This window comes from Fundulus heteroclitus, chromosome 1 (assembly GCF_011125445.2).
Source record: "Fundulus heteroclitus isolate FHET01 chromosome 1, MU-UCD_Fhet_4.1, whole genome shotgun sequence".
Lineage (NCBI taxonomy): Eukaryota > Metazoa > Chordata > Actinopteri > Cyprinodontiformes > Fundulidae > Fundulus > Fundulus heteroclitus.
The window spans coordinates 29951259-29977839 of NC_046361.1; the positions used below are offsets into that span (position 1 = coordinate 29951259).

General features: G+C 39.0%; 1 protein-coding gene across 2 annotated transcripts in view; it reads left to right on the plus strand.

Annotated features, from left to right (window-relative positions):
• Positions 1–26581, plus strand: part of nfascb (neurofascin homolog (chicken) b) — a 30906-nt gene that overhangs the window by 2297 nt on the left and 2028 nt on the right. The window contains exons 2-25 of one of the 2 annotated variants that reach the window (XM_021318183.2): positions 9603–9757; positions 10743–10870; positions 13601–13706; positions 13794–13984; positions 14504–14626; positions 15597–15815; positions 16090–16201; positions 16331–16518; positions 16600–16731; positions 18011–18154; positions 19106–19217; positions 19304–19467; positions 19559–19706; positions 19829–19953; positions 20050–20151; positions 20304–20501; positions 22201–22271; positions 22396–22618; positions 22997–23112; positions 24324–24534; positions 24674–24796; positions 25075–25248; positions 25339–25470; positions 25748–25817. In XM_021318183.2, the coding sequence (XP_021173858.2) occupies positions 10795–10870; positions 13601–13706; positions 13794–13984; positions 14504–14626; positions 15597–15815; positions 16090–16201; positions 16331–16518; positions 16600–16731; positions 18011–18154; positions 19106–19217; positions 19304–19467; positions 19559–19706; positions 19829–19953; positions 20050–20151; positions 20304–20501; positions 22201–22271; positions 22396–22618; positions 22997–23112; positions 24324–24534; positions 24674–24796; positions 25075–25248; positions 25339–25470; positions 25748–25817 (3260 nt within the window). In that variant the 5' untranslated portion in view covers positions 9603–9757; positions 10743–10794. Of the gene's footprint in view, positions 1–9602; positions 9758–10742; positions 10871–13600; positions 13707–13793; positions 13985–14503; positions 14627–15596; positions 15816–16089; positions 16202–16330; positions 16519–16599; positions 16732–18010; positions 18155–19105; positions 19218–19303; positions 19468–19558; positions 19707–19828; positions 19954–20049; positions 20152–20303; positions 20502–22200; positions 22272–22395; positions 22619–22996; positions 23113–24323; positions 24535–24673; positions 24797–25074; positions 25249–25338; positions 25471–25747; positions 25818–26581 lie in introns of those variants that run through there. The other variant, XM_036140330.1, reaches the window with a different exon arrangement.

The window sequence follows — 26581 nt, forward strand, 5'->3', positions numbered from 1 at the left end:
TAACATTTACCTCAAGAGGGAAAGAAATGTTGCTGAAAATGCCAGTTTTATTGTCACAGGTGCTGAGCATCAGTGCCAATCACAGAGACACTCGCTTTGTCAGTGGTCAGCCGGAGAACAAAATAAACTAGGAGGCAGCGGCATAGCAGTCTTTAAAATGCAAAGGGGAACAGGAAAAATCAGAGACCATTGCCTCTAGCAATGTAACGTCTGGACTGCAGTTATTTCACATAACCTCTATGACTGCAACATTTGGCAAATGTTACAGTTTTGTTGCCAAAAATATCAACTCAGATCTCTCCCAAGGTTACACGGTTCAAAAGGAGAGCCTATACCGCTGTCAGGGGAGCAAACCGGAGGGTGAGGAGAAAAAAAACCACCAAATTCTAATGAATGCCTTTAGTTAAACTAAATGATGAACTGACAACAGTGAAACACAAAAATATCCCCAACAACTGGGAGGAAGCACAGCTCATATCGCGAGACACAGTAAACACTTTAGTGCCAAAGCTGTGGATGCAACTGACTATAGCAAAGAAAGCTTGTTGTGACCTCATCAGAGGCATTGAAAAATAATATGGAGAGTTGATGTGCACGTACTTTTTCACATTTTGTCACATTTATGTCACTTCTCATAAACTTGTATGTGGTTTGCTTCTTGTGCTCTCAGCCATGTTAAAAGTATATGGCGAGAGCAGCAGAGCTACAATGAACATCTAACACTGAAGCTAACTGCTAAGCTAACCAGATACATAAACACTGTGCATCAGCAGCCAGCAAGCAGGGAACTAAAAAGGAACGTGCACTGCACTCACACTAGTGTTGTGTGAGCACGATTCGAATGTGGGAGAACCAGCAGATAAGGCAAATTCCCCAGGAACTTGAAGGACAGATGGAGATGAGGGTGGGACCAAAACTCTGACCAATCCCTGCCATTCGGTGCAAATGGTATTGATTGGTCAGAGTTTTTACAGGCCCGCAGCTCTCACAGAGATTAAATGTTTTAACCTCCTTTTTCTGAATACATAATATGTTGACTACTTTCAGGATCAAAGGACCTTTTTACCCAGTATAACAAAAAGTGTTTCTGAACAGGATTACCAAGTACAACTTTAAAGACACACATGAGGATTCATATTCAAAATACAGATAACGCCCTCATGGTGACACATTCTTCCAGCAGATGACAAATGAGGAAGACACAACCCTTTTGATTGGTGTGTCTAAGTTTACAGGTCAGCAAGGAGAAGCGGGAGTAAGGGATAGATATTTGTGATTCCCTTTGTTCTGCCTCTTTTGCTGCTGGAGTTTGTGGAGTGACAAGCAAATATCTCAGCGCTGAAACTTGTAATTATTTCTCTCCCAATTAATTAATTGCTAAACTCTAACTTTGCATGTAGGTCATTCTTAGAGGGTGTTTTATTTTGGTGAGCCACTTAGAGGAAATATTTGAGCCAGACGGGAAGACAATGAATGTGCACATGGTGTAAGCGTGTGTGACACCAGGTAGGAAGAGACATCTAGACCTTCCAGAGAGTTCTGGGTCTGCCCAGAGGTTTCCCCCCAGTGGAACAGCTAGGGAAAACCTCCAGAGTGGTGCCCAGAAGACATCCTGATCAGATCCCTGAATCACCTCAGCTGACTCTTTTGATGCACAGGGGCAAAAAGAGAGTCAGCTGGTGAATATTGGTGAGGATCAGAACAAAGATGATTTTGTACATTAGGAGCTCTTCCTATTAGCTCAGGATTTGTTTCACAACAACAGTTCAGAGCAGCTCCCATGTTACATTCAACAGGATCCCAATGCACCTATCAATCTCTTGCTACTTTCTCTTATCACTCATGGCCAAGATACTTAAACGTCTCGTCTTGGAGAGGAGCATTCTATCTTCTCTCTCCAGATCGGACAGTAAAAAAGTACCCAGAAGCTGCCTTTATGTGGCCTCCCCACCTGCAGGCAGGGTCCTTAAGATGAAGGACGGGACAAGGATAAGCCAAAATCCAGCTTTATAATGTAGTTCCTGTAAATGTCTCATTTCATATTTAACTGGAAACTTTATGCCACAATTCATTATGTAACAAAATAAAACTGATACTTTTATTAAATTATGAATATCTTGCAATTCCTCATTAGTTGCTGTATATGTGTGCAAAGCTGCAAGGCTCTATTTGTCACCTGAGGAGATAAATGCACCCACATGTGTCTGGAAGCTGTGTTCTCCCTGCCCACAACAATCTGACTTTGTTTCAAACAGAAATGCTTTGTGTGAGAGAGTGTGCGCTCGTGACACCCAGAGTGAAGCGACAAAGTCCACCACACTGCCCAGTACGCTGCAACACAGACACAGTAAACATAAGGAAAACACGCATTTTGGTCGACTTTAAGGACAATTTCAGATGATTCTGGTAGACGTTGAACGGGGTGATTTCTAACTTACAGAACCCTCCTTTACTGACGTGCATGCCATGGCAGCTCTGCCTTGCTTTGTGTCCCCAACACAGTGAAGATGACGTTATATTCATGAGTGGATTTCACAATGGATTTATTATCCCAGTCTCTCAGGCCATGTTAGCCAGGCGAGTGACCCAGGCCAGAAGCGGCTATCCTAACAGTTTACACTAGCCTGTTTCATCCCCTGCTTTGAGAAGATGGAGAAAAAATAAGGGGAGATGAAAATCAGTTGGGAGATGCTGTAAGACGGCAGTTTCTGACCATAACAAGGAGAAAGGCTTCGTGCTTTGAGGCAGAAAGTGTCAACAGAGACCAAACAGCAAAAAGGTAAGCATTCTAATGTTGACTGACTGCTATTTTTGTGAGGCAAATTGTGATTTTTTTTGCTTATGAGATGTAGTAAAAAAGAAAGTCCCATGGGGGGGGTACTATAACATGAAGTAGTTCTTGACTCTTGTCAGCTGCCATTAAGGACACCATTATAATGATGTCACAGTCTGATCTGGGAAATGGGGCTGGGCATCGGCAGATTTTTCATGATTGTGAGCTTAGCACTGTAAATATAAGTTATGTGGTAAGAAAGCTTTAATCAAAATACAATGTGTCGTCACATTATGAATTAAATACCTAATTGATAATATTTGAAAGAATGTTGTTAGTTTTAAAGTATCAGCATGTCTCACTGCCAACATTGCTCTTTCAATAACAACATTGATCTCTTTAAGTATTAATAGGCAAGGCAAGGCAAGGCAAATTTATTTATATAGCACAATTCAGTACAGAGACAATGCAAAGTGCTTTACATGATTAAAATATAGGAAAATAAAACAAAATAAAAGCAAGTAGGGATAGTGTAGAAACAAAAAAGAACATTTGAAAACAGTAAAACATTTTAACTTGAACATTCAAAGGCAATTCTAAACAAATGTGTTTTTAGTCTCGATTTAAAGGAACTCAGGCTTTCAGCACTTTTACAGTTTTCTGGAAGTTTGTTCCAGATAAGTGGAGCATAGGAACTGAATGCTGTTTCTCCTTGTTTAGTTCTGGTTCTAGGTATGCAGAGTAGGCTGGAGCCAGAAGACCTGAGTGGTCTGGAGGGTTGATACACTGATAACAAGTCTGTGATGTATTTAGGTGCTAAGCCATTCAGGGATTTATAGACTAACAGAAGTATTTTAAAGTCTATTCTCTGAGATATAGGGAGCCAGTGTAAGGATTTTAGAACTGGGGTTATGTGCTCTACTTTCTTAGTCTTAGTGAGAACGCGGGCAGCAGCGTTCTGGATCAGCTGCAGCTGTCTGATCCACTTTTTAGGCAGACCTGTGAAAACACTGTTGCAGTAATCAATTCTACTAAATATAAACGCATGGATTAGTTTTTCCAGATTCTGCTGAGATATTAGTCCTTTAATCCTGGAAATGTTCCTCAGGTGATAAAAAGCCGACCTTGTAATTGTCTTTAGATGCTTTTGAAGGTTCAGGTCTGAGTCCATCACTACACCCAGGTTTCGGGCCTGATTAGTGGTTTTTAGTTGAAGTGACTGAAGCTGTGTGCTAACTTTTGATCTCTCCTCTATTGGTCCAAAAATTATTACTTCTGTTTTGTTTTTATTCAACTGAAGAAAATTTTGGCACATCCACGTATTGATTTCTTCTAGGCATTTACTCAGTGCTTGAACTGGTTCATAGTCACCTGGTGACATGGTGATGTAGAGCTGTGTGTCGTCTGCATAGTTATGGTAGCTGATGTTGTTATTTTTTATTATCTGGGCTAGAGGGAGCATGTAGATATTGAAGAGGAGGGGACCCAGGATGGACCCTTGGGGAACCCCACATGTGATTTTTGTCGTCTGGGATGTAAAGTTACCTACTGATACAAAAAAGTCCCTGTCCTTTAAGTAGGATTTAAACCAGTGGAGAGCTGTAGCAGAGAGGCCGACCCAGTTCTCCAGGCGTTCTAACAGAATGGAGTGATCGACAGTATCAAACGCTGCACTAAGGTCCAATAGTACCAGCACGGTGGTTCTTCCACAGTCTGTATTTATATGGATGTCATTAAACACCTTGATAAGGGCGGTCTCTGTACTGTGGTGAGCACGGAAACCTGACTGGAATACGTCAAAGCGGCTGGTCGTTGTTAAGAAGGTGTTTAATTGTTGGAATACAGCTTTTTCAATAATCTTACTGATAAAGGGGAGGTTTGAGATGGGCCTGTAGTTCTGGAGTAGAAGTTTGTCTAAATTGTTGGTAAACAGTGGTTTGATAATTGCTGTTTTTAGGGACTGGGGGAAAACACCTGACAGAAGGGACGTGTTTGTTATCTGGGTCAAATCAGACGCTATGACAGGTAAAACTTTTTTAAAGAAAGCTGTGGGTAGAACATCAAGGCAGCTGGAGGAGGAACTTAACTGCTGAATGATCTGCTCTAAGCTTTTGTGGTTTATTTCGCTGAAATGGGACATTTTGTCAGAAATAGTTCCAGCTGAATAAAGCATTGGTTCTGGTGTTGATATGGTAGTACAAAGTGATCCTCTAATTTTTAGGATTTTTTTCAGTAAAGAAGTTAGCAAATTCATTGCAGGCCCTGGTGGAGTGGAGTTCGGAAGTCACGGACACAGGAGGATTTGTTAGCCTGTCAACTGTGGAAAATAAGACACGAGCATTATTAATGTTTAGACCTAACAGATGTAATAAAGGCCACCTTTAAAATCTAATTTGCCTTGATATTGAAATCAGTATTGTTTATTAGACTTAGACCACTTTATTTGTCATTTTGTATGTACAGAGTGCATACAGAACAAAATTTTGTTCAATTAGTTCAATTATTGCTGTTGCAGTTCTTTGTACACTTTTTACACATAATTTCTAGAAAGTGTAGATGCATTACGAGATACATACTGTATACAAGAATACATTTAAGTGCAAATTCTTGTATTTTTAAGCTCATTCTACATTTGATAATTGTAATATGTTTTCCTCATGTTCGGACAAAAAACACATGCACCTCTGTTTTTCAGCATTCTTCTCTTTACACTTTTTGCCCCTTTGTGCTGCTTAAAAAAATATGTAATTAGTTACTCAGTACTCGAGTAGCCTTCTCACTAAATACTATATATTTTTTACTCTTACTTGAATAATTTCTTGGTTGGGTACTTTTTAATTTTGCTTGAGTAAAAATATGTTGAAGTAGTCCTACTCTTACTCGAGTACAATAGTTGGATACTCTACCCACTTCTGATTAATTGATATTAAGTAAAAGGGATGAAAAAGTCATTTTCATCACTCTTAAGAAGCACTCAAAGAATTTTAATTTTTCATACCAATTAGCTCAGACAGTCACTTAGAGGCAAGATCCTCCCAAAATAAACTTCTCAACACTTAACCTCTCTTGGAGAATGTCATGATGTGTGGCTGCTAATACCCTTTTAAGTAATTATATTCTTAAAAATGTAAAAAAAGATAATAATCATAAAAAAGTACTTTCATAGCAAGCAAATAAAAAAAGTTAAATATTTTTTTTTATAGAAGCAAACAACATTTCTTAGTTTTCACTGTCAGAATGGTGTTGGAAATTAGAAATGAGTGGGAATTAGAAAGTGTTGCTTGTCAAAGGATTGACAGAAAGTGGGATCATCACAACATACATACAGATGTCTGTTGACACATTGCAAAAGAGAAAAGATGTCAGCAATGAGTTTAGGGAAGCACTTTTTTGCTGTCCATCAATTTGGTAAGGGTTTTAGGGTCTTTATCCAACCTAATAGTCTATACTAGTGTTGCGGGGAGTGCTGGCCTAGTGGTTAGAGCAGCGTGCTTGCACTCAGAGAAGGATGCAAGTACCCGGTTCGATCCCCAGTGCCTGCACTCTGGGTCCCTGAGCAAGACCCTTAACCCCAGATTGCGCCGCACATGGCAGCCCACTGCTCCCCAAGGGTGATGGGTTAAAAGCAGAGAACAAATTTTGTTGTAATGTATGTTTCAATGACAATAAAGATGATATTACTATTACTATTACTAGTAAAAAAAAGGTTATTCTGGAGAGAAAAATATTTAAGAATCTATGTTCCCATGAGTTATTGATATATTTTATTCCCCTCTTATTTGGCCGGTGGAATGCTGCAAAATTAAAATCAAAAATAGCAAAAGACTCAAAAGCTAAATTTCACACTCAATATGCATCTGTTGGCATTTTTAGGGTTAAACTTTAATGTGCATAGTGTTTTCCAGACGTGTAAACTGAGTTATTCTTTATTTTCTGCAGTTTTCTCTATAGGCTGGATTAGGCAGTTCATGAGAGAGTGATTGAAGCCAAATCCTGGACATGCATCTGGGTGTGACGCCATGCTGGCTCTCGTTGACCTCCGCCGTGACCAATGCATTACCAAGAGAACATGTGCTAACTTCAATATTTGTAGGTTTCCTAAGACAGACGACGTAAACCTCTATTCAGATCAATTCAGTTTTATTTATATAATGCCAGTTCACAACTCGTCATCTCAAGGCACTTTACAAAGTCAAATTCAATCAAATCATACAGTCAGATTGGTTAAAAAGTTTGCTATCCAAGGAAACCAAGTCTTGACAAGCAGCATTCACTCCTCCTGAAAGAGAGTAGAGCCACAGTGGACAGTCTGCATTGTTGATAGCTTTGCAGCAATCCTTACTGACCATACATGTAGTGACGGCAAATTGGAAAACTCCCCTTTAACACGGAGGAAAACCTCCACCAGCACCAGGCTCAGTGTGAACCACCATCTGCTGCGACTGACTGGGGGTTAGAGAAGACAGAGCAGACACACAAAAAAGCACAGAAACACACATTGATCCAGGAATCCTTTCTATGTTAGAAAGGGTAATGGCTGCTTATCCTGCCCCCATGGATGATGTCACAGCTAACATAACACCAGACCAGGTGTACCTACTATGAAGAGAAAAAAAGACAGAAAGAACATTAAGTTAAAAGTTGAAATAGCAACAATAATGCAAAATTGGAGAACAGTAGGAGAACTCAGCAGAGTGAGAGAAATAGACCCTGATGTCCTCCAGCAGCCTAAGCCTATAGCAGCATAACTAGAGAGATAGCTCAGGATAACCTAAGCCACTCTAACTATAAGCTTTGTCAAAAAAGGTAACCTTTAAGTTTAATCCTAAAAAGGGACTGAGTATCTCTAAATTAGTGTATCCTCTAAACAAAAGACCCGTGCTGACACAGACACTGAGTCAGATGCTTTTTCTCTTTTCCCATGCATGTGCACTACACTGGTGTCGTTTTAACTTGTCACCAGAGGTGGCAGGCGTCTGCAAAAATCCTGGAACTTAAGCTGTGGTCCTTTAATGGTTTCGATGGGTTAATAAAAATTGTTTTTGCTTGTTTGGAAGTGTTATCATGGGAAATTGCCCTCTGTCTAATAAGAATATTGCTGTATGGCTTAAGTTAAACCACACGACTCCTTGAACTATATCTTCGGACAATTGAGACCAAAGTAGAGGTTCTTGACCACATTGAACAGAACTATGCCTGGATAAAGCCGAAAACGATACCAGCAAAAAAAAAAAAAAAAAATCTCTAACCAGCTGTCAAGCATGGCGCTGGAAGGGAGATGACCTGGACTTGTTTTGCAACCGCAGAACCTGGGCATCTTGCATTCAGTGAGTGATCAATAAAGTTTTATACCAAAGTATTCAAGAGACAAAAGTGTGGCCATCTGTACAACTCACTTTTAGACGTAAACAATTCATCAACGGGCTGCAAAAAACAAACAAAAAATCAACACATTGTAATCACCTGTTATAGTTCTGGTACTTCAACTTAATTAAAATGCTATGACAGGATCTTAAGAAAGCCTTAATGAACCGAAGCAATGTTGTAAAGAACAGTTGACCAAAAGTTCTCCATGAAAACGTTAAATACTATTAAAGTTAAACTATGGCAGCTATTGCTATTGTATTCCTCTGTTTAACACAGCTTTAACATAAGCTTTTGCCTCTGATCGTGAGACAATTCTGATAATGCACTGTAGTGATGATGTCATTTTGCAGCATCTTTTTCAGCAGAGTTTTTTTTTTTTCTCCATCTTCTTCATGCACGCCTCCTCATGCAGTGACGTCAAAGTGTCAATGATAGCGGTTCTGAGCCTGAACAGAGAGCCTGTTCGGTTTAACACCCCCTCTCACATGCCATCTGCTCTTACCGGAGCCCTGGGCCCTCGTGCCAGAGGAGACCCACGGGCATAGAGACCCTTTTGTCGTCACTGAGCTGGTCCCACGCGCCCCTGTGCCTCTTCACTGTGCAATCTGGTGCATGGCACTGATCGCTGCTCACTTACAGGCCTGCCATAGTCCAATGTATGGGCAGAAATGCTCATTCCGAGAGCCAAGGAGCTCATCATAGCTCTTTCTGCTTTCCTGTTCAGTGTGAGGCAGCTGATGTTGTGTTTGGGAGATTTAGATTGAAGAGATTGTGAGGATCAGGCCACAGATAATATCACCTTCGGAGTCATGCATATTTATGTCCCTGTAAGAATGACTAGAATAAATACTTTATTTAAGGCCTTTCAAAATGTGGTTTTATCATAAACTTGATGTGGTTCTAAAGGGTCTGTATGAACATCAGAGTGTTATTTCTGGAAGCCCATGCAGGCATTCTTTCTAGAAAAGAAAATAGACTTTACCATTGAAAAGTTATACCAAATGATCATGTGACTTGAGCGATGTAAAATTCATGTGACAGAAACAAACAATTCATTCATAATCTGCTGCGCATTGCTTCAGCCCACACCGTGATGTTGTCAGAACCATCAAGAATGCAAACAGTGCAGGGACGAGGTAGGTTTGTGCTTTTCATTTGGCCCAAAGCTGTTTTTGAAACTGATTCAGCTGGAGAAAAGTAAACATGCAGAAGAGAAGCAAATGTCCCTCCAACGGCTGCTGGGGGAGTGCATTTGCACATTTCTTTCCTGAAAGTTTATGAAAAACTATGTTTGTATTTAATGAAGATGTTGGGAACTTTCGAGAGCCTGACCTAAACGGTGGAGTGGGTGAAGTGTGGGAGTTGTATGGAGCTCATTCATTATTCATGAGATGGGTGGGTAGAGCGTAAGTGGCAGTGACGGACAGAAACTCAATTACTGATGTGTTTCTACTCGTTCCAGGGTTCTTGACCTGATATTTGAAGGACTGGGGCATTAATTGCTGTAGTGCACAAAGAAGAATCATTTCCTGAGAAATAGTAATTGAATTCCTTATGCGTGGAGAAGCCAACAGTGATGGGGAGGAGAGAGCGGTGATTTAGGTTTGCAGGAGAGAGGTAGGTTTGCAAAACTTTTGTTCTCGACAAACTAAGACAATGCGGGATTCATTACATATTTATGGAAAAATGTATTTACGGAGAGACGTAATTAAATCCTTTTATCTGAAAGTTTAATCTTATATTGAGTTCAGGCTTTATGAATTTGAGGCACCTCTTAATCAGAGTTCAGTCTGAAGAGTCACGTAAAGGCTGAGACATTAAATTTGTTACATCCGTTCTAGCAGTCAGCAAGGCATTGGAATAAAGTTAATTGATTACAATCTTGAGATATATGAACTTTGTTTAGACATTACTTCACATATTCTATTTATTTCACAACTTACATTCAATGGTAAAACATCTGACTTCACAGCAGAAATGTACTGTTTGTGGAGTATGTAGAAATTTTACATTTGACATGATTTGTTAATTATTTTGTATCGTTCTTTATCTTGGTTTCTAAGTTAATTATTTTTATTTGTGAATTGGACTATACAAATAGTTCATATACAAATAAAATTTAATTAGATTTAATTATTACTATTATTTATTTAAACCTTCTGGTCAAATTTCTACTATTTTATCTTATCTGAAATTGTTACTGGAGCAAAATAGTCAAATCCAAAGTTCCAAAACTATCAAAGAGCGATGTTCTTCTTTTCGATCACAGCTACAGCAAAACATTAAAGTCTGCAATAAAATGCCAAGCAAAGGCCATTTTTCTACAAATGAGCCTGTTTATTTGGATGACGAAAACTGACCCCAAAGTATATTTGAATACAATTTTGACTGATGGATTTTTTTTTCTGTATAAACCAAATGAAATGTTTCATACTGAGGTAGTGCCCCGCTTCATAAAAAAAAATACTATTTGGATAATGTCTGAATACCTCTGTGGTGGGATTATTGAGATTATGTACATTTCATATTCATTTGTAAAAGCTTTGTCAGGTGCAGAATTAAATAATTTGAAACACAAGTTTTTTTCTGTAATTGTTTTCAGAACGTTTGAACTGGAGGCCTTAAACCCAACCTGGACTAAATGAACTGTAAGGATGAGGACACTGGTTGGATCAGGGCTGCTGCTGTTTCTGTGGCAGAGTGTTTGTGCTTTGGACGTTCCTCTTGAGAGTGAGTCAGTAAACTTAGATGTTCTTGTTCTTCTTGATTGTTTTATTTTTCAATTTGCTAGCTGTAAATATGTTTGTGTGCCTCAAAAGTATTCATGATCCTTTTACTTTTCACATTAAAACCAAAAATCTGGATGTATCGTAGCGGGATTTTATGTGATAGACCTATACAAAGTGGTGCATAACTGTGAGGTGTAAAGTCAATACTTGGTAATACTTTGTACAACATTTACAGCTGAGGTTTTTTTGGTGTATGTCTCTACCAGCTGGGCGACATCAAGAAATTGAATTGTTTGCCCACCGGTAAATATTGATTTTCAAATCCTGTCTCATATTCTACATCGGATTTGGGTCTGCATGTTGACTGTTCTATTTTAACAAGTAATCTAAGGCAAGGCAAGGCAGGTCTATTTATATAGCACTTTTCAATAACAACACAATTCAAAGTGCTGTACATGAACAGAAAAACGTCACAGAGGGAAATATTGCAAAGGAAAAGAAAAACATTACATTCATAAAGGAATACGCTAAGTAAATATTCGACTAGACTTCTTTCATTAACTTAACATGCAAGCATTAAATCACAATACATACCATTTTGCATGTAGGCACAAATGCTACATTTTGGCCTGTAATGACCAGAGCACCTTCTACCAACTGTTTGCTGTGTCCCTTGCATGGCTTGTGGTAAACTGCAAATAAGACCTGCTATGTTTGTCTTATGACAATTGCTTTCTTCTTGTCACTATTTCACAAAGGCTATGACATGTTTACGTAAAGAAAGACTCTAGAGCAGGCAACAATTACAGACGTAATGGAATGGTTTGAAAGGTTAATTGACAATAATATTCAGGGAAAAGGGTCTTCTGTGTTTATAGCAGGATCCAGGTTTGACTCTGAGGAGGAGAGGTAAGCGTTATTGTAAGAATGATGGAACGGAGAATAATGAAGCGATGACAAGTGGAGAAACCTTACTGTTAAAGGAGATGAGGGAAAGTTCGGGACAAGGTGAGCACATCAATACAGTCTAAGTTTGGCAGGTGGTGGTGGATGGAGGGTGTGGTGAGGTTGTCCCCGTTTCCTTTTTCTCCAGGAATTGCGTTTGGTGGAACGGAGAGCGTCGGAGGATGGACAAGCAGGTGAGTGTGAGGTAGGTAGCTGAGGAACCAAAGCAGCTGATATCAAGAGGGCGGCCAGAGGAAATATGAAGAGATTAGCACAAGGGAACTTGAGACGATCTCTCCAGAAACCAAAGGAACTAAGAAGCTGAGCACAGAATCGTTTGTAAGAACCCAATCATGAGCGTAGATAGCTCTTGCAAAAAGAGAGGAAAAACTCAGATTAGTTAAGTGAAGGAACAGATGATTGTCACGCTGTGAGCAAAAACAATCTGGCATTTGCCCCAGGAGATCTGCTCCTCTCTAGGCTCCTTATGATAAATCCTGATGAGCAGCAGCTACGGAACCACATCTGGAAGTCCCACCCAACAAGAAGATGTACACATCCACGAACCAACCTGTACACAGATCTGAGGATGGCCCGTTATCTTTTCAACAGATTCTTCTACCTGAGCTGTGGACCTCTGCAGGTCCTCCAAAGTTACTATGTGCCCCTTGGCAGCTTTTCTGAATAATGTTTTCTTGTTCCAATCTGTAAGTTAAGGGGGGGGGGGGGGGGGGGGTTGTGATTGTGGTCTACTTGTTCCTTTTTTAGACAGATGCTTTGAACATTTCACCTAGATGGTCAAAGGTTAGCTCAAACCAAACCCTTCTTTAAACGTCTTCACGGCTGTATCTCTGACCAATCTGGTCTCTTCCTTTTCTGATGTTCTTTATTCAATTATTGCTCTCTAACAAACCCCTCATACCTGTAGAGCACAGGTATATCTAAACTTAAATTGCACACAAGTTGACTCTATTTGCCAGGTGACTTCTGCAGGCAATAGTTTGCACTGGATTTTTAGTCAGTGTCATGGTGTGGTAGGAAGAAGAACCAAATGCAGAACATGGTAGAAGCAAATAGTTATTTAATACAGAAAAAAGAGGAAGAAAGTAAAGAACTCTTGAACGGGAAATGAAATGGACAGAACTAAGAGAAAAGAAAACATAAATCATTAGGATAGATCTACCTCCACACATGTGACCACAACATTCCTCCTGTGAGCTCTAATTAGGCCTCGCCTGCAGGTCTATAAAGCTTGGAGCTCCACACTAGTCCAGACATTTTGAATTGAGAAAACTTCCTGGATGGGAAGCGAAACATCTTCAGCTTCAGAATAGAAGTCCAGTTGTGTTATTTTTTAACCTTTTATGGATTGATCATGACCTGGATGACTGAGAATATTCACATGAGGATAGATAGTCAGAAGATTCCAGGAAAGAAACAGTTAAACAGTATATATAGTGAAGCAGGGGTAGCGAAATGAGAGACAAACCAGAAGAGCTAATTAGAGGCAGTGTGGGCCAGGTGAGGAGGCAGGGCAGCTGAAGGAGAAAAATCATTAACAAAAGGGAGCAAAATGTTGGAAATAATGAATTACCTTTCTTGTACTTTGTAGGGATGCACCTTTTTTTGTTGGTTTATCACATAAAATCCCGATGAAACACATTTACATTTCTGGTTTTAAGCAACAAAATGAGAAAAAAACTTCACAGGATATGAACACTTTTGTGAGGCATTGTATTTTTCTGTGTGAAAAGTTCAAGCTGATTTTTGTTCCTCACCCTTCCAGTTAGACAACCTCCAACCATCATAAAGCAGTCGTTACAGGAGCACATTGTGGATCCTAAAGACACTATGGTCATAGAATGTGAAGCCAAAGGCAACCCTCATCCGATGTGAGATTTGCAGCTGCAGCGCAGTTAAGAACATCATCAACAGTCACTTCATTGATTTTTCTTCTGTCTTCTTCCTTAAACGTGAAGTTTCTCGTGGAGGCGTAACGGGAAGTACTTCAACGTGGCCCGTGACTCACAGGTGTCAATGCGCAGGCGCTCAGGAACGCTAGACATCTACACCCGGTACAATCCTGAACAGTATGAAGCAGAGTATCAGTGCATTGCCTCCAATCAATATGGGTCTGCTTACACCCACAAGATCCGACTACGGCTGTACAGTAAGTCCCGAAATTAACCTAAAAATGACCAGTGTGTTCTCCAATTAAAGGAAATGTGCAGTAGCCAGTAAGATCTCAGATGCAGTTCAGTTGATACATAGCTATCAATGACATTTCTGTGACATTGGAACATGTATGTTCTCACCAGTACATTGCTTAAGAATATAATATACTTTTAGAACATTGCTATTTACCCATGAATGGTTTCTAATCTTTTTTCTTTGCTTCCTTGGTAGTATTTAATCCATGGCAAATCATCTACTCTCCTTCATGTAGTGAATATTTTTTAAATGGAAAAATAAAAAAAATAAGAAAAAAATCTTATTAGATTAAAAATTGACTACCATATCATTCTTTTTCAATCTGACTCACTTTATAGTTTCAACTAATCTCTAAGGCTTGTTCACCGCATCACACATATCTTTCGGTTCAGATATTCAAATACATTCTGCTACAGTCTAAAAACATTTGCTGAGTTTTCTGCTCAGATGAGACATGCATTCCTCTGTGATTGTCCAGGACCTCCTGTGTGGCCCCGGGAGATTCTGGAGCCTGTTGTGATCAGTGCTGGCCTTCCACTGGTCCTGCCCTGTGACCCTCCACCAGGCCCGCCTAAACCTGAAACCTACTGGATGTCCAGCTGTAAGTGAACTTTTAGGGTAAAATATACACAAACATACAGTGCCGACCACACTTATTGGGCAACCCTAATACATGTCTTTATTTTAAGTGGAATACTCTCACACAGTAAAGAAAAATACAACCTCTTTTCACAACTCCCATGTTAGGACATAATTATTTTTAACAAAGTCACCGCCTATTATTTAGACCATTGTTACTGAATGTTTCAACAGGAGGAAATGTGGCTGAAACAACACAGAAATGGTTCACCAGACTCAAAATCAATGTTCTTCCATGGCCATCTCCATCCCCAACAAATCTATAGCTAAGAAAGCAAAAGCAAAGACCCGTGAATCTGCATCTAGAGCAGGGATGTGCCAAGCTTGGCCCAGGGGTAATTTGTCACCCTCTGAAGGATTTTGTGCAGCACAGGGCCACAATTCATTAATGCTACAGATATGGTTCAACAGCATTTTTTTTTTTTTTTTTTTTTTTTTTTTGCAGCTGGGATGCCTTTAAAAGAGATGCAGATAAATTAAAATCTTCCTACAATGGAATGGGCCTATGTTTGGTTACAACATAATCTATATCCCTTATTGCTTGTAGTAACTTTCACAATAAATGGAACCAAAAACATCCACTGTCTTCTTCAAAAGCGAATTTTGGTACTCTCATTATGTAATAATGGCTAATTACGAAGAGCATTTTCAAAAAAAAAGTGGCTCATTCAATGTTCTTGTTGCTGAGAATTGACTATAAAGATGAATGAATGACCAATACAACAAAGAAACACTTGACCCCGGAAATGTAGGATGTTGCAGGTCGTTTTATGTAAGGTGAATGAGCAAACTCAGTGAGATGGTGCTAATGGTACAACAGATTAAATATTTTGGCGGTATTACAGACGTGTTCTCTCCCGGTAAATGTGGTTAGTGTTTTATGTCTGAACAATACTTTGTTACAATGGATTTCAACTGATTATTTTGTTTAGGTTCCTATGCGAGACCTTTCAACTGGCCCATTCAGACAGCTTTTCCCACCATGCAGGCTGTGCGGCAGGACCGCAGGGTTTCCATGGGCGTCAACGGAGATCTGTATTTCTCTAATGTGCTGGTTAATGACTCCACTGCCGATTACTGCTGCAATGCTCGATTTCCTTATAAGAACGTCATTCAGCAGAAGATGCCTGTGGTTGTTAAGGTGCTTACAAGTGAGTCACTTAACACTCATTTTAAAATTATCCCTTAGCAAGCTGGTGTACTGATGTGACTTTTGCCTTCGATTTCCTGTGCTACCCATCATCACACACAATCATACTGGTTAGTCTAATTTAATGCCAGTCTGCATCCTAAAAACACCAGCTTAGCTTGATTTTAGTCAACGGGGATGTTGATTTTGTGTTTCCTTGTGGAAAGATTTAATTTTTGAATGAACGACTGTATGTATGTGTGTGGCTGATGTCCTCTGAATGGTTTCCCTTGCAGCTCGCACAGTGGCTGAGGCCGCCCCCACCTGGCTGTCTCCCAAAGGCTCATCCAGCTCCATTCTTGTGCTACAAGGGGAAGAGCTGCTTCTTGAGTGCATAGCTGCAGGGCTGTAAGCTCAAGTTCACAAACTCAAGACCTTCAATGCAGTGCTTTTTCACCTTTGTTGAATTTCAGCTAAAGAAAATCTGCTGTTACAAGATGGATTTTATACATGTTTTCTTTTTAATTCATCCTTAAGGCCTTCTCCTCATATTACCTGGACTAAGGATGGCGAGGACCTACCTGTGACATCCCGCATGAAAGTGAAAAACTTCAACAAAATGATCCAAATTCCAAAGGCGTCTTTTGAAGATGCTGGAGAGTACATGTGTGCAGCTACCAACAGGATAGGGTATATTGAGCACACAATAACGGTCAGGGTCAGAGGTAAGACTTTCTAAAAATATGAAGGCTAGCATCTGTTTGGAGCACATTTCTGCAACAGCTTATATGCTCTGTGTTGAACAGCGGCTCCTTTCTGGTTGGAAAAGCCTACAGATTTAATCTTGGCTCCTGAGGAAAACGGACAGCTGGTGTGTCGCTCTGATGGGGCTCCTCGACCGACAATAAGCTGGTTCATAAACGGGGAACCGATTGAGAGTAGGTCTTTGTTTAAAACGTGTACAACATCCTGCACATTTGTTGCCACCCTGGTAGACGTGTCTGAAAAGCTTTGGGTTAAATTCATATTTTTTTATTCAGTATCTGTGCAATCTCAAACCAAAATATCTTAGATCAATTTTACCTTTCTCTCAGAAGTGTGAAATTTTTATGTGTGACTGCGTATTTCCTGGGTGGTGAAAAGCAAGGATGTTAATTTACAAAGATTTCAGCAACAAATTGTGCATGACTGAGAGTGGTCGGTGTTTTCGGCCACGTCTTGAATGGAGAGGAGCAGTTAGATCTGGCCAGGAGCAGAAAAGTGTGTGAATATGCAGGGGGAAGTTACTTTGAATAATTTACTGTCTGAAAGTAGAATGATGGAGCTGATGAAGCAATAGATACCCGGAAAAGCATCCCCACAGCACCCTGTCGTCCCCACCATGTTTCACTGTAGGGATGATGTATTCAGATTTATGTGTAGTTGGTTTTCCAGCTACACATAAAAGGTTTTAAGCTTGGTCTGATCCAACCAGAGTTGCTTCTTCCATATATGTGTAAAGCTCCAGCTTAGTTTCAGGCTGAGTTTGAACTAACTTGCATTACTTTCACTAAGAGACAACTTGGGATGATCTTTACAACTCGCTCAGAGTTAGACCGTGGGTCTTTTGATTGCTTTTCTCAATAATTAACTCCTTGCCTGCCCGGTCAGTTTATGTTTCTGATCTTCATTAGACTGTTGATTCACTGAGGTTTTCAAAGAAACATCTTAGGCCTTCGTAGAACAGCTGTATTTCTAAGGAGGTTAAACTAAACACAGGTGGACTGAATTTCGTAATCAGATGCCCTCCGAAGGCAGTTATTTGCACATGATTTTATTGAGGGGTACCAAAGTGAGGGGGCAGGTCATTAAAAATGTACATCTACTTTTTCATTTCTATATATGAAAAAAAATCTAGTGCCACGCATCATTTTGATTTTTTTTTTTTTTTGCCGCCAACAGGGAGCGGTAGCCATTAACTGATGTGATGAGACAAAGTGTGAAACGTTTGGGAGTACTGTTATTTTCACAATTATTGGATCTTTTGAAAAGTAAAATACTATGTGTGGGTCTCCAAGCAAAAAGCACCTGAATTTTTTCTTAAAAAATAGGGCTTTATTGCATCTTTACCAGGGTTGGCAAAAATAATGGTGGCCAGCATTTGAGATAAAAAAAAAATCATCTAAATGGTAATTGTGGCCGAATCTTTTCCTCATCCACTTGTAATTTCTCTTTCAGCTTCTACACCGCAGCCTAACAGGCAGGTGTCTGGGGAAACGATAATATTTCGCGGTGTGACCACTGAAAACACTGCTGTCTACCAGTGCAATGCCTCCAATGAGTATGGGTACCTACTGGCCAATGCCTTTGTCAACGTGCTGCGTAAGTTTCGTTGCTTAGAAAGAATCCAGTTATTTGTCGATAAGTTGTGGAAGATTTTCACAGAGGGTTGTGAACAATAAAAAAGGACAAAACACACTTTCACAGTCAGATAACATTTGTATCTACAATGTCTTCTGCATATCCCTTAGACAGCTACAGATTTGGTTAAGGTTTTGTGTGCAACAATAGCATGCTGTTGTTACCCCTAGCCGAAAAAAACACTCAACATTCTTAGAGGCCTTTTTAATAGTTATTTCAGGTCAGCTGTTGGGCCTTTTGAGCCCAAAAGGTATGCTTTCAAAATTTTACTTTTTTAACCCATGAGTCCTGCTAATTTTCACCCAAAACAAAATTACTACCAATCAGGCTTGGATAGTTTATTTGACCAACTCTAACAACGTTTTAACCACAAATTCTGTAAATGCCAATAGACAGCTTTTTTTTTTTTAACAACATTGATACACTATTTAAAAGGGTTTTTCTATGACGTTTGGAGTAAAATCTTTATTTTAGCTCTGAAGTGAAAAGAAAATTTTACATTTGAGGGTCAATCCTTCACCTTTACTTGTGACTATACTGGAATTTCTCATAGTCATCTGGCTACTAGCAGGAATATTTTCTGTGTACACTAGATTTACTAGTGGTTGTAAAATTAGTTTTTAGAACAACCATCAGAGTAAAAAGTTGTCTTTTACTTTGCTAAACTAAGAAAGCTTTAAAATATGTGAAGAACACTGAATTTAAATAACAGAATTGTCTTTCTCATTAAATTATAATAGCACACAGAATAAAAAAACAACAACTATTTCACAAATACCAGAGTACAAAATTAACTTAAATAAAAGCTTGCTATATATTAAATTGTGTTTGTTTAATCTTTATGTTTTACTTTTTGAGCTGAAACACCGGACCAAACGTAATGAGATTTATGAGTATTTTTCTCCCCATCAGATGCAACTCCTCGTATTATCGGAACCAGGAGTGAGCACATAACAGCGATAGAGGGCAATCATGCCTATTTAGACTGTCGCTTCTTCGGCTCGCCCGTGCCTGAGCTGCGATGGTGAGGCCACAGTGTATGATATTTTGTTTGTCTTGGGTGAGTTAAGAGAGCAAACTTCCTGTATCTGTATGGGTTGTCTGACACAGGTCCAAATATGGGCAAGGAAATCTTGAGGGAAATCGTTTTAAGACCCACAGTAATGGGACTCTAGAGATCAAACGCATCCGGATAGAAGACCAGGGAAGCTACCTGTGTGTGATTAGCAACATTGCAGGAAGGGATGAGAATCAAGTCCGAGTGGATGTGAAAGGTAAAGATGACAGAAAAACACAGGACGTGTTTGAGTCAGCATGAGGCTCTACCAGTGGTCTGATAATTGCGTTGTGTATCATTCTTCTCAGAACCCATCATAATTGTCACCAGACCAAAGAGTATGAAAGTCATGCGTGGAAGTGATGTGCGCCTCGAGTGTGGGGTAAAAGCAGATATTACCACTCCAGTTACCACAACGTGGATGAAGAACAAAAAGCAAGCCGCTCTTAATTGGAGGTGAGGCGTTTTTTTGAAACATATGTCTTGCAATGTTTTGTTTTACCACAGATGGTGTACCTTTTTGTTTCAGTGCAATATTTAACGCTTTTTTTTTTTTTTTTTTTTTTTTACTTTTTCAGAGTCTCTTTGGATGAATCAAATCTGGTCATTACTAATGTAAACAGAGGCGATGAGGGAAATTACACATGTGTCATCCAAAATGAGCTGGAGCAGAAGTCTGCATCGGCACACCTAATGGTGATGGGTAGGACCCAGAGGAAGAAAAACATTGTTCTGCCTGTTTGAGTTTTAATTGTTTATATGCTCTGATTTGGTTTTGTTTCCCTTTGTTTGTTCGCAGACCGCCCAAATCCTCCCACTGACTTGGAGCTCTCAGATCCATACGAGCGTAGCGTACGTCTCAGTTGGGTTCCTGGAGACAGCAACCACAGCCCCATTAATGGTAAAACCTCTAAACTAAATAAACACACACGAACACATTCGCCTATTTAGCGTTTTTAATACATTTGTGTGTGTGTGTGTGTGTGCGTGTGCGTGTGTGTGTGTGTGTGTTCTTCATGACAATGTTTGCTGTCATTTTCTGCTTTTTGACAGAGTATTTAGTGCAATATGATGATGATGACTGGATACCAGGAAAGTGGAAAAACCTATCAACATACCCAGGAAACCTCAACTCTGTGGTTCTGCATCTCTCACCTTTCACCTACTACGAGTTTAGGGTCATTGCTATCAACGAAATTGGATCCAGTCGTCCCAGTCGCCCATCTAAGCGTTTCCAAACCAGCGGTGCACGTGGGTGTGATACTGAGTCACTCTCTTTGACATTTACAATTATTGATTCAGAAATATGGGAACATTTTTTGGATTATTATTTTTTTTGTACTTTAAGTATATGCAGCGTCAAACCTATTGACCCCTCTGATAAAGATGTGTAAAAAGTTTTAAACCTTTTCTGTCTCATTATCATCTATTTAATGGTTGGAGCTTGCTTAAAGCTACTGGGACTGAACTGACATTGTTTAGTCAAATGAGACAAAGGTTGAGTTTTTCCTCATGTTTCTGGGAGGGGTCTAATATAAAACACAATATAAATATGTAGAAAAGCAGCTCTTTAACATTGTTAATTAAACCACAGTAGCTTTTCTTTCTTCTAAAGTGCCCTGGATCTTTGTTAAAGTGCATTCCATCAAAAAGTTTTGAAATATTGGGACAGTTTAACTTAAATTTCTCAGCTCTGCCAGATAACTAAAAATCCATCATTTACAGCTACGTAATGATCGAATTAATACAGAAATGGTTCACCAGACAAGAAATTAACCTTTCTTCCTTGGCCATTTTAGTCCTTGGACATGACTTCTATTGAAACCCTCTGGGCTTACATGAAAAGAAGAGACTAAGAGAAAATTCCTACTTTCATAGTATTTAGAGAAATAAGGAGTGGTTGAAGATCCTTCTCTCTGAATGATCCATCCTTGTCAAATGTTATGGAGAAGACATATTTTAAAAAAGCAGTCCAACAGCCATTTTCTAATTCTTGCTGCTTTCTAAACATCATAAGGTGCACCAAAGTTTTGATACGTCCTTCAGGCATCTTTCAGTGTATAAAAACTGCGTACATCACGCATCGATATCTCATGTTAAAAGTATTTTCTTTAGCTGTACAAGTTTGCTGTACCATATATTTGAGATCAGAACCAAACAATGTCGCTTGTGTGTGTGACAAATTCCCATATGAGCCTTTTTATGCAATATCCATCTGCTAACTTGGTTTTCTATTGTTGATACAGCCATTCAGTCAGGTTACTGATTAAACTAAGTTATATTTTAATCAGCTTTTCTGTTATAACCTCAACTATAATTTGAAAATCCGCCTCTCTTACTGAACCTTCTGATTCTGAGCAAGTGAAGAGGGACCATACGCGCAAGTGTGAAACCTAGATATTATACAGAGACGTTAGGGTTTGAAACTGAGAAAGTAGCTGCAGGCCAAAGAGGATTCATTATGTTAATATTTTGAATAAACTGGTTTTGATTACACCCCGCAAAGTTTTATATTTGTACTTCATAGGGGCGTTAAGTTTGTGGAAATGTTTGTGCCGCGTAAACTTATTAGCAGTGGAGAATTCTGTGTTACACTTTGAGGAAGCTCCTCATTAGGCTTTAGGCGATCTACAGCGTAATGTTGAGTTCACACAGATGCCTCAGGGTCTGAGTCAGTCTGCTCTAGTTTAAGATTCACTTAGGGTTGCCAGTTAATGAGTAGACTTTGCAGAGAGTCACTGTGCTCAACAACCTCCTGATCGTGAAGAGAAAAGGAGTTTGATTTTTAAATTTCTGATAAAACCAAATCAGCTTCGCTCAGCTTGTATCTTTCAGTTTAGAAATATCAAAGTTCACTGTATGTTTGATTTAAATGATTAATTGACACAATATATATTGTTCCAAAATCTTCAACGTGTCAAAATCTTACAGAAAATGTTTTCTTGTGCAGCCCCTGATGTCGTTCCAAAGAATGTGAAAGGTGTGGGTACATGGAGAAATAACATGGAAATCAGCTGGGAGGTAACTATGACTCACACTGAAATAGTAAAAGTGTTTTTTTTAACTTAAAGTGTTTACCAGTTAATGTTGTTAAGCACATAACCACAGCGTACTGTATATCATCGGCAATAATTGTGTTCCCCAGCCTCTTACATGGAGAGAGTGGAATGGACCACACTTGAAGTACTTGGTGTGGTGGAGAAGGAGAGATTCCCGGGAAGAGTGGAAAAATGCAACCACCAAGTGGCTGAAATATTACATTTATGACGCAGACACATTCACCCCTTATGACATAAAAGTCCAGGCAGTCAATGACTTTGGGCTCGGACCAGAGTCGCCCGTGGTCGTTGGTTATTCTGGTGAAGACCGTGAGTGTTGTTTGTGTACTTGTTGTTTTTTAACTTAACTCTGAGTGAGAAGCTTGAGAAGATACATCCCAAAAAATAGTTTGAGTAAAAAAAAAACAAAAAAAAAAACACTCTTGTGGCAAATTCCCAAGATATTCCCACTGTTTATTTTACTATATGAACCCAAACACCATGCCACAGAAAGACACTACAAACTACTTTACTAAATAATTTTAGGATCTACATTTCTACCAAGGCCAGCAGTAGATATGTTACAGTCAATTACAAATTCTGTCAGAAGATAATACCTTTTTTCCACATTGTTTCCTTTCTTACCTCAAATTTTTTTTATTGAAAGTAAAGATAAGCTAGCTTGTTGTTTCTGTTTTTTTTTCCAAGGTCCGATAGCTGCACCCCTGAACCTGAGAGTCTCTGACATCGAAAGCACTCAGGTTACAGTACACTGGGACCCAGTGACACGTGATTCTATCATGGGAGAGCTGAAAGAATACAAGGTGGGACCATAACGACTGCAACAAAAGATAAAACATGATGATAGCTACTGTGGCCCCTCTGTAGATAGCCCTATGGTAATAACAGCTGTGTACATAAAAAAGGGTTCTTTTCATTATATGTGCGAATACGTTTAAAAATAAAACACAGCGTTTATTTATCTGTCTTTAAACATGAGAGATTTTCAGGGCAATTACTATAGTAACAATACTACAGTAAACAGATTTATGCAATTTTATGAAATAAAAATAATAATAGTTATCAGTTTTCAAAATGGGATAATAATGTGTTTTATGGTATTTGTGGACTAAAGTTAGAATTTCCCAGCTCCAAGTGGGAAACAAGACATTGCACATTTACCAAAGTCAGAGGTTCCCAGACACAATGAAATACAGTTTAACCTGATTTAAATAATACATTCTATATATACCCTTCTGATTATTTGTATCACAATAAATACCAACAAAATATCATCTGTAGTAGTAGTAGTAGTAGTAGTAGTAGTAGTAGTAGTAGTAGTAGTAGTAGTACTTGTAGTATTTATTTATTTACTTATTTTTGCTGTTATGTAGATTTTGTTATCACTCAAATTCCAGAGTTTCTTATTGCATTTGGAAATTCAGAACCCCCAACCCAGAAATCATATGATTTCTAGTGTACATATAAATTGTATTAATACTACAGGAATAAGCTTCTGTATCTCTAACAGACTGTATCTCTTAATGAACCATTGGCACACACGTTACAATCATAACATTTGTTATGATTGTAAAATGTGTGCCAATTGTAACATGATCATAAGATTTGTCATGATTGTCCCAATTTGTTCCTGTTCTGTCCTCTGTCCCATTACTGTTTGAATACGGTTACAGGGCAACTTCAGCCTAAATATGTGAAGATATTAGCTATATTTGTTTTACTATTTAAAAATAGTCAGCATGACTGGAAAAGAACTGTATAAACATTTTGCTCATTACTATTTATTACGATTATAAATTAGTCATCTACCTTTGTTAATAAACAACATTCATGTTTATTATAAGCTACTTTTCACAATGATTTGGTGGTACCGATCATTTTAATTGATAAAATGCTTTTTCTGTGTGCTTTTTCACTGATTGACGTTTGACTCTGACCTACAATATGGCTAGAAAAAGTGAAATCTTTTTACCTAAAAAAGATAGACTAAATAGTGTTTCTTCTGAATTTCAAGGTCTACTACTGGAGAGACAGCAGCCAGCTGAGGTGGCACAGGGTCAACAGAGGCATGAAATCCAAATTGTTTCCGAACAATGACCCAGAACCCTCGGGTGTAGTCACTGGGCTTATTCCTTATAGCAACTACAAGATGTACATAGTGGTGGCAAACAGCCGGTATGAAGGACCGCCAAGTAATCACATCCACTTCTCCACACCTGAAGGAGGTAAAAATGTAAAATGCAAAAGAAATCAAAAAGTAAATCTAAGAACATAGCCTCTACCATGGATCTGGTAGTTATAAATTGCTATTTTTGTACAGAATTTGCACTAACATGTTGACTCTGCTGGACTTGTTTTCCACAGTACCATCTGCTCCAACATCCTTCAGAATCCAACAACGACATCTGGACAGTATTTATGTTGACTGGGACCTGCCAGAAGAGCCTAACGGTGTCATCACTGGTTACAGCCTCAAATACCAGACAGGTGTGATAAAACACATTATAACACACTATGCCCCACACACTCAGAAAAATTAAATCAACAACTGACGGTAATTCTAGAAGAGCTAGCGATGGACCACATCCCAAATATAACCATATTAACAATCCAGCATTTGCACACAGACATCCACAACCTGCTGAAGTCTCTTCTAAAGTGGGCAATAAACACTTTTGTAGCCACTCACTGAGCAGATGAGGTACTTAAGAGTTCAGTGTTCCAGCATCAAGAGCTTTCTTCTGAAATGCCCAACCTCTCCACAGTGAATGCAACCAGAGGAGAGGAGCTGAAAGTGGAGGAGTTCCCACCAAACGTGACGAGCTTCTCTATCCGGCGATATGACCGCTACACTCGCTACAGATTCTCTGTGGCTGCACGAACTCGGCTTGGACTAGGAGAATGGCATACGGAGGAGTCTCTCCATTACACCACAGAGAGTAATTTAATGTTGCTCCAGGTTTTTGACATAACAGCCTTGCGGTTCTGAAAAGACACTGACTTCCATCCTATGTGCATGTGTGTCTCAGTATACGCTCAGGACCAGGTGGACATCACCACTCAGGGGTGGTTCATTGGGATCATGTGCGCCGTGGCTCTCCTCGTGCTCATCCTCCTCATAGTTTGTTTCATCAAGAGGAGCCGAGGGGGGAAATATCCAGGTACAAGGGAGGAAATTCCTAAAAACAGCTACTCTGACCAGTTAATAATATCATACATGTCAAATGTTCCAGAGTTTGACGCACTGCATTTAAAGAAAAATACATTTTACAGCATAAACTGCTGTATCCAGCTTTTTTATGTTTTGCACATATCTTTATATCCTGAATGTTTGTTCCATTAATTATTAAAATATTATTGTTATTAAAGTATTAATGTAATTTATTTTGCCATCTATTGTCCTGGCAAACTACTTAATATGATCTTCTTCTATGTTAGTGCGGGACAAGAAGGACATTTCATTGGAACCCGTTGATGATAAAGATCAGGAGGGATCCTTTGATTACAGGTAATTAATAAAATCAGCCGATAAACATTTTCGTTATTGTACTTAGCTGATAATGAGCATTAATGTCAAACTGTAACGCGCCTTATCAGTTCTGATTATATTCTGATAACACTGCTTCTTTTGTATCGATTTGCTCTGTATCTGTGTCATATAGTGAACTTTTATAAATCAAAAATACCCCGCAACGTCATCAAACATTTTTTGAAAAATCTATGATATAGGGATTTATCCAGGTTGCCATATTACAACAAAAAAAGGATATAAAATTAATCTAATTACTTTGGTATGGCCAGTTGGTAAGAGGACCTTTGAACTCTTGAGTTTAGTATTCTTCATGTAACTCTATGGATGGTTTTAAAATGAACATTGGAAGTTTGCAGTGTAATAGAGATGTTCGTAAGTCAGTTTGTCCAAAAGTCAAGTCCAAAGTTTTTTGTCACAATTTTTGTCAGAATTTCAATCTCAGGCTCCTTAACGACATTAAGCTTTATTCAACACATGAACTTTTAATATCTTTATACTTTTTCAGAATAATTAATCCTATATGTACAAAGACATATTTTCCACACTGAGGTATTTTAAAACTTAATGGGGTTATTTAGTTACCTGATCCATCCATTGTCTATGCCCCCTAATCAGTGCAGGTAAACCCTGGACTAAGAACTTACTTACTGTGCATAACATTACTATTCATACACTCAATGTTATCTTGAAGCAGACACCCAAATGAGCCACGTTTGCTCGCCTACCTTTACCTCTGAATA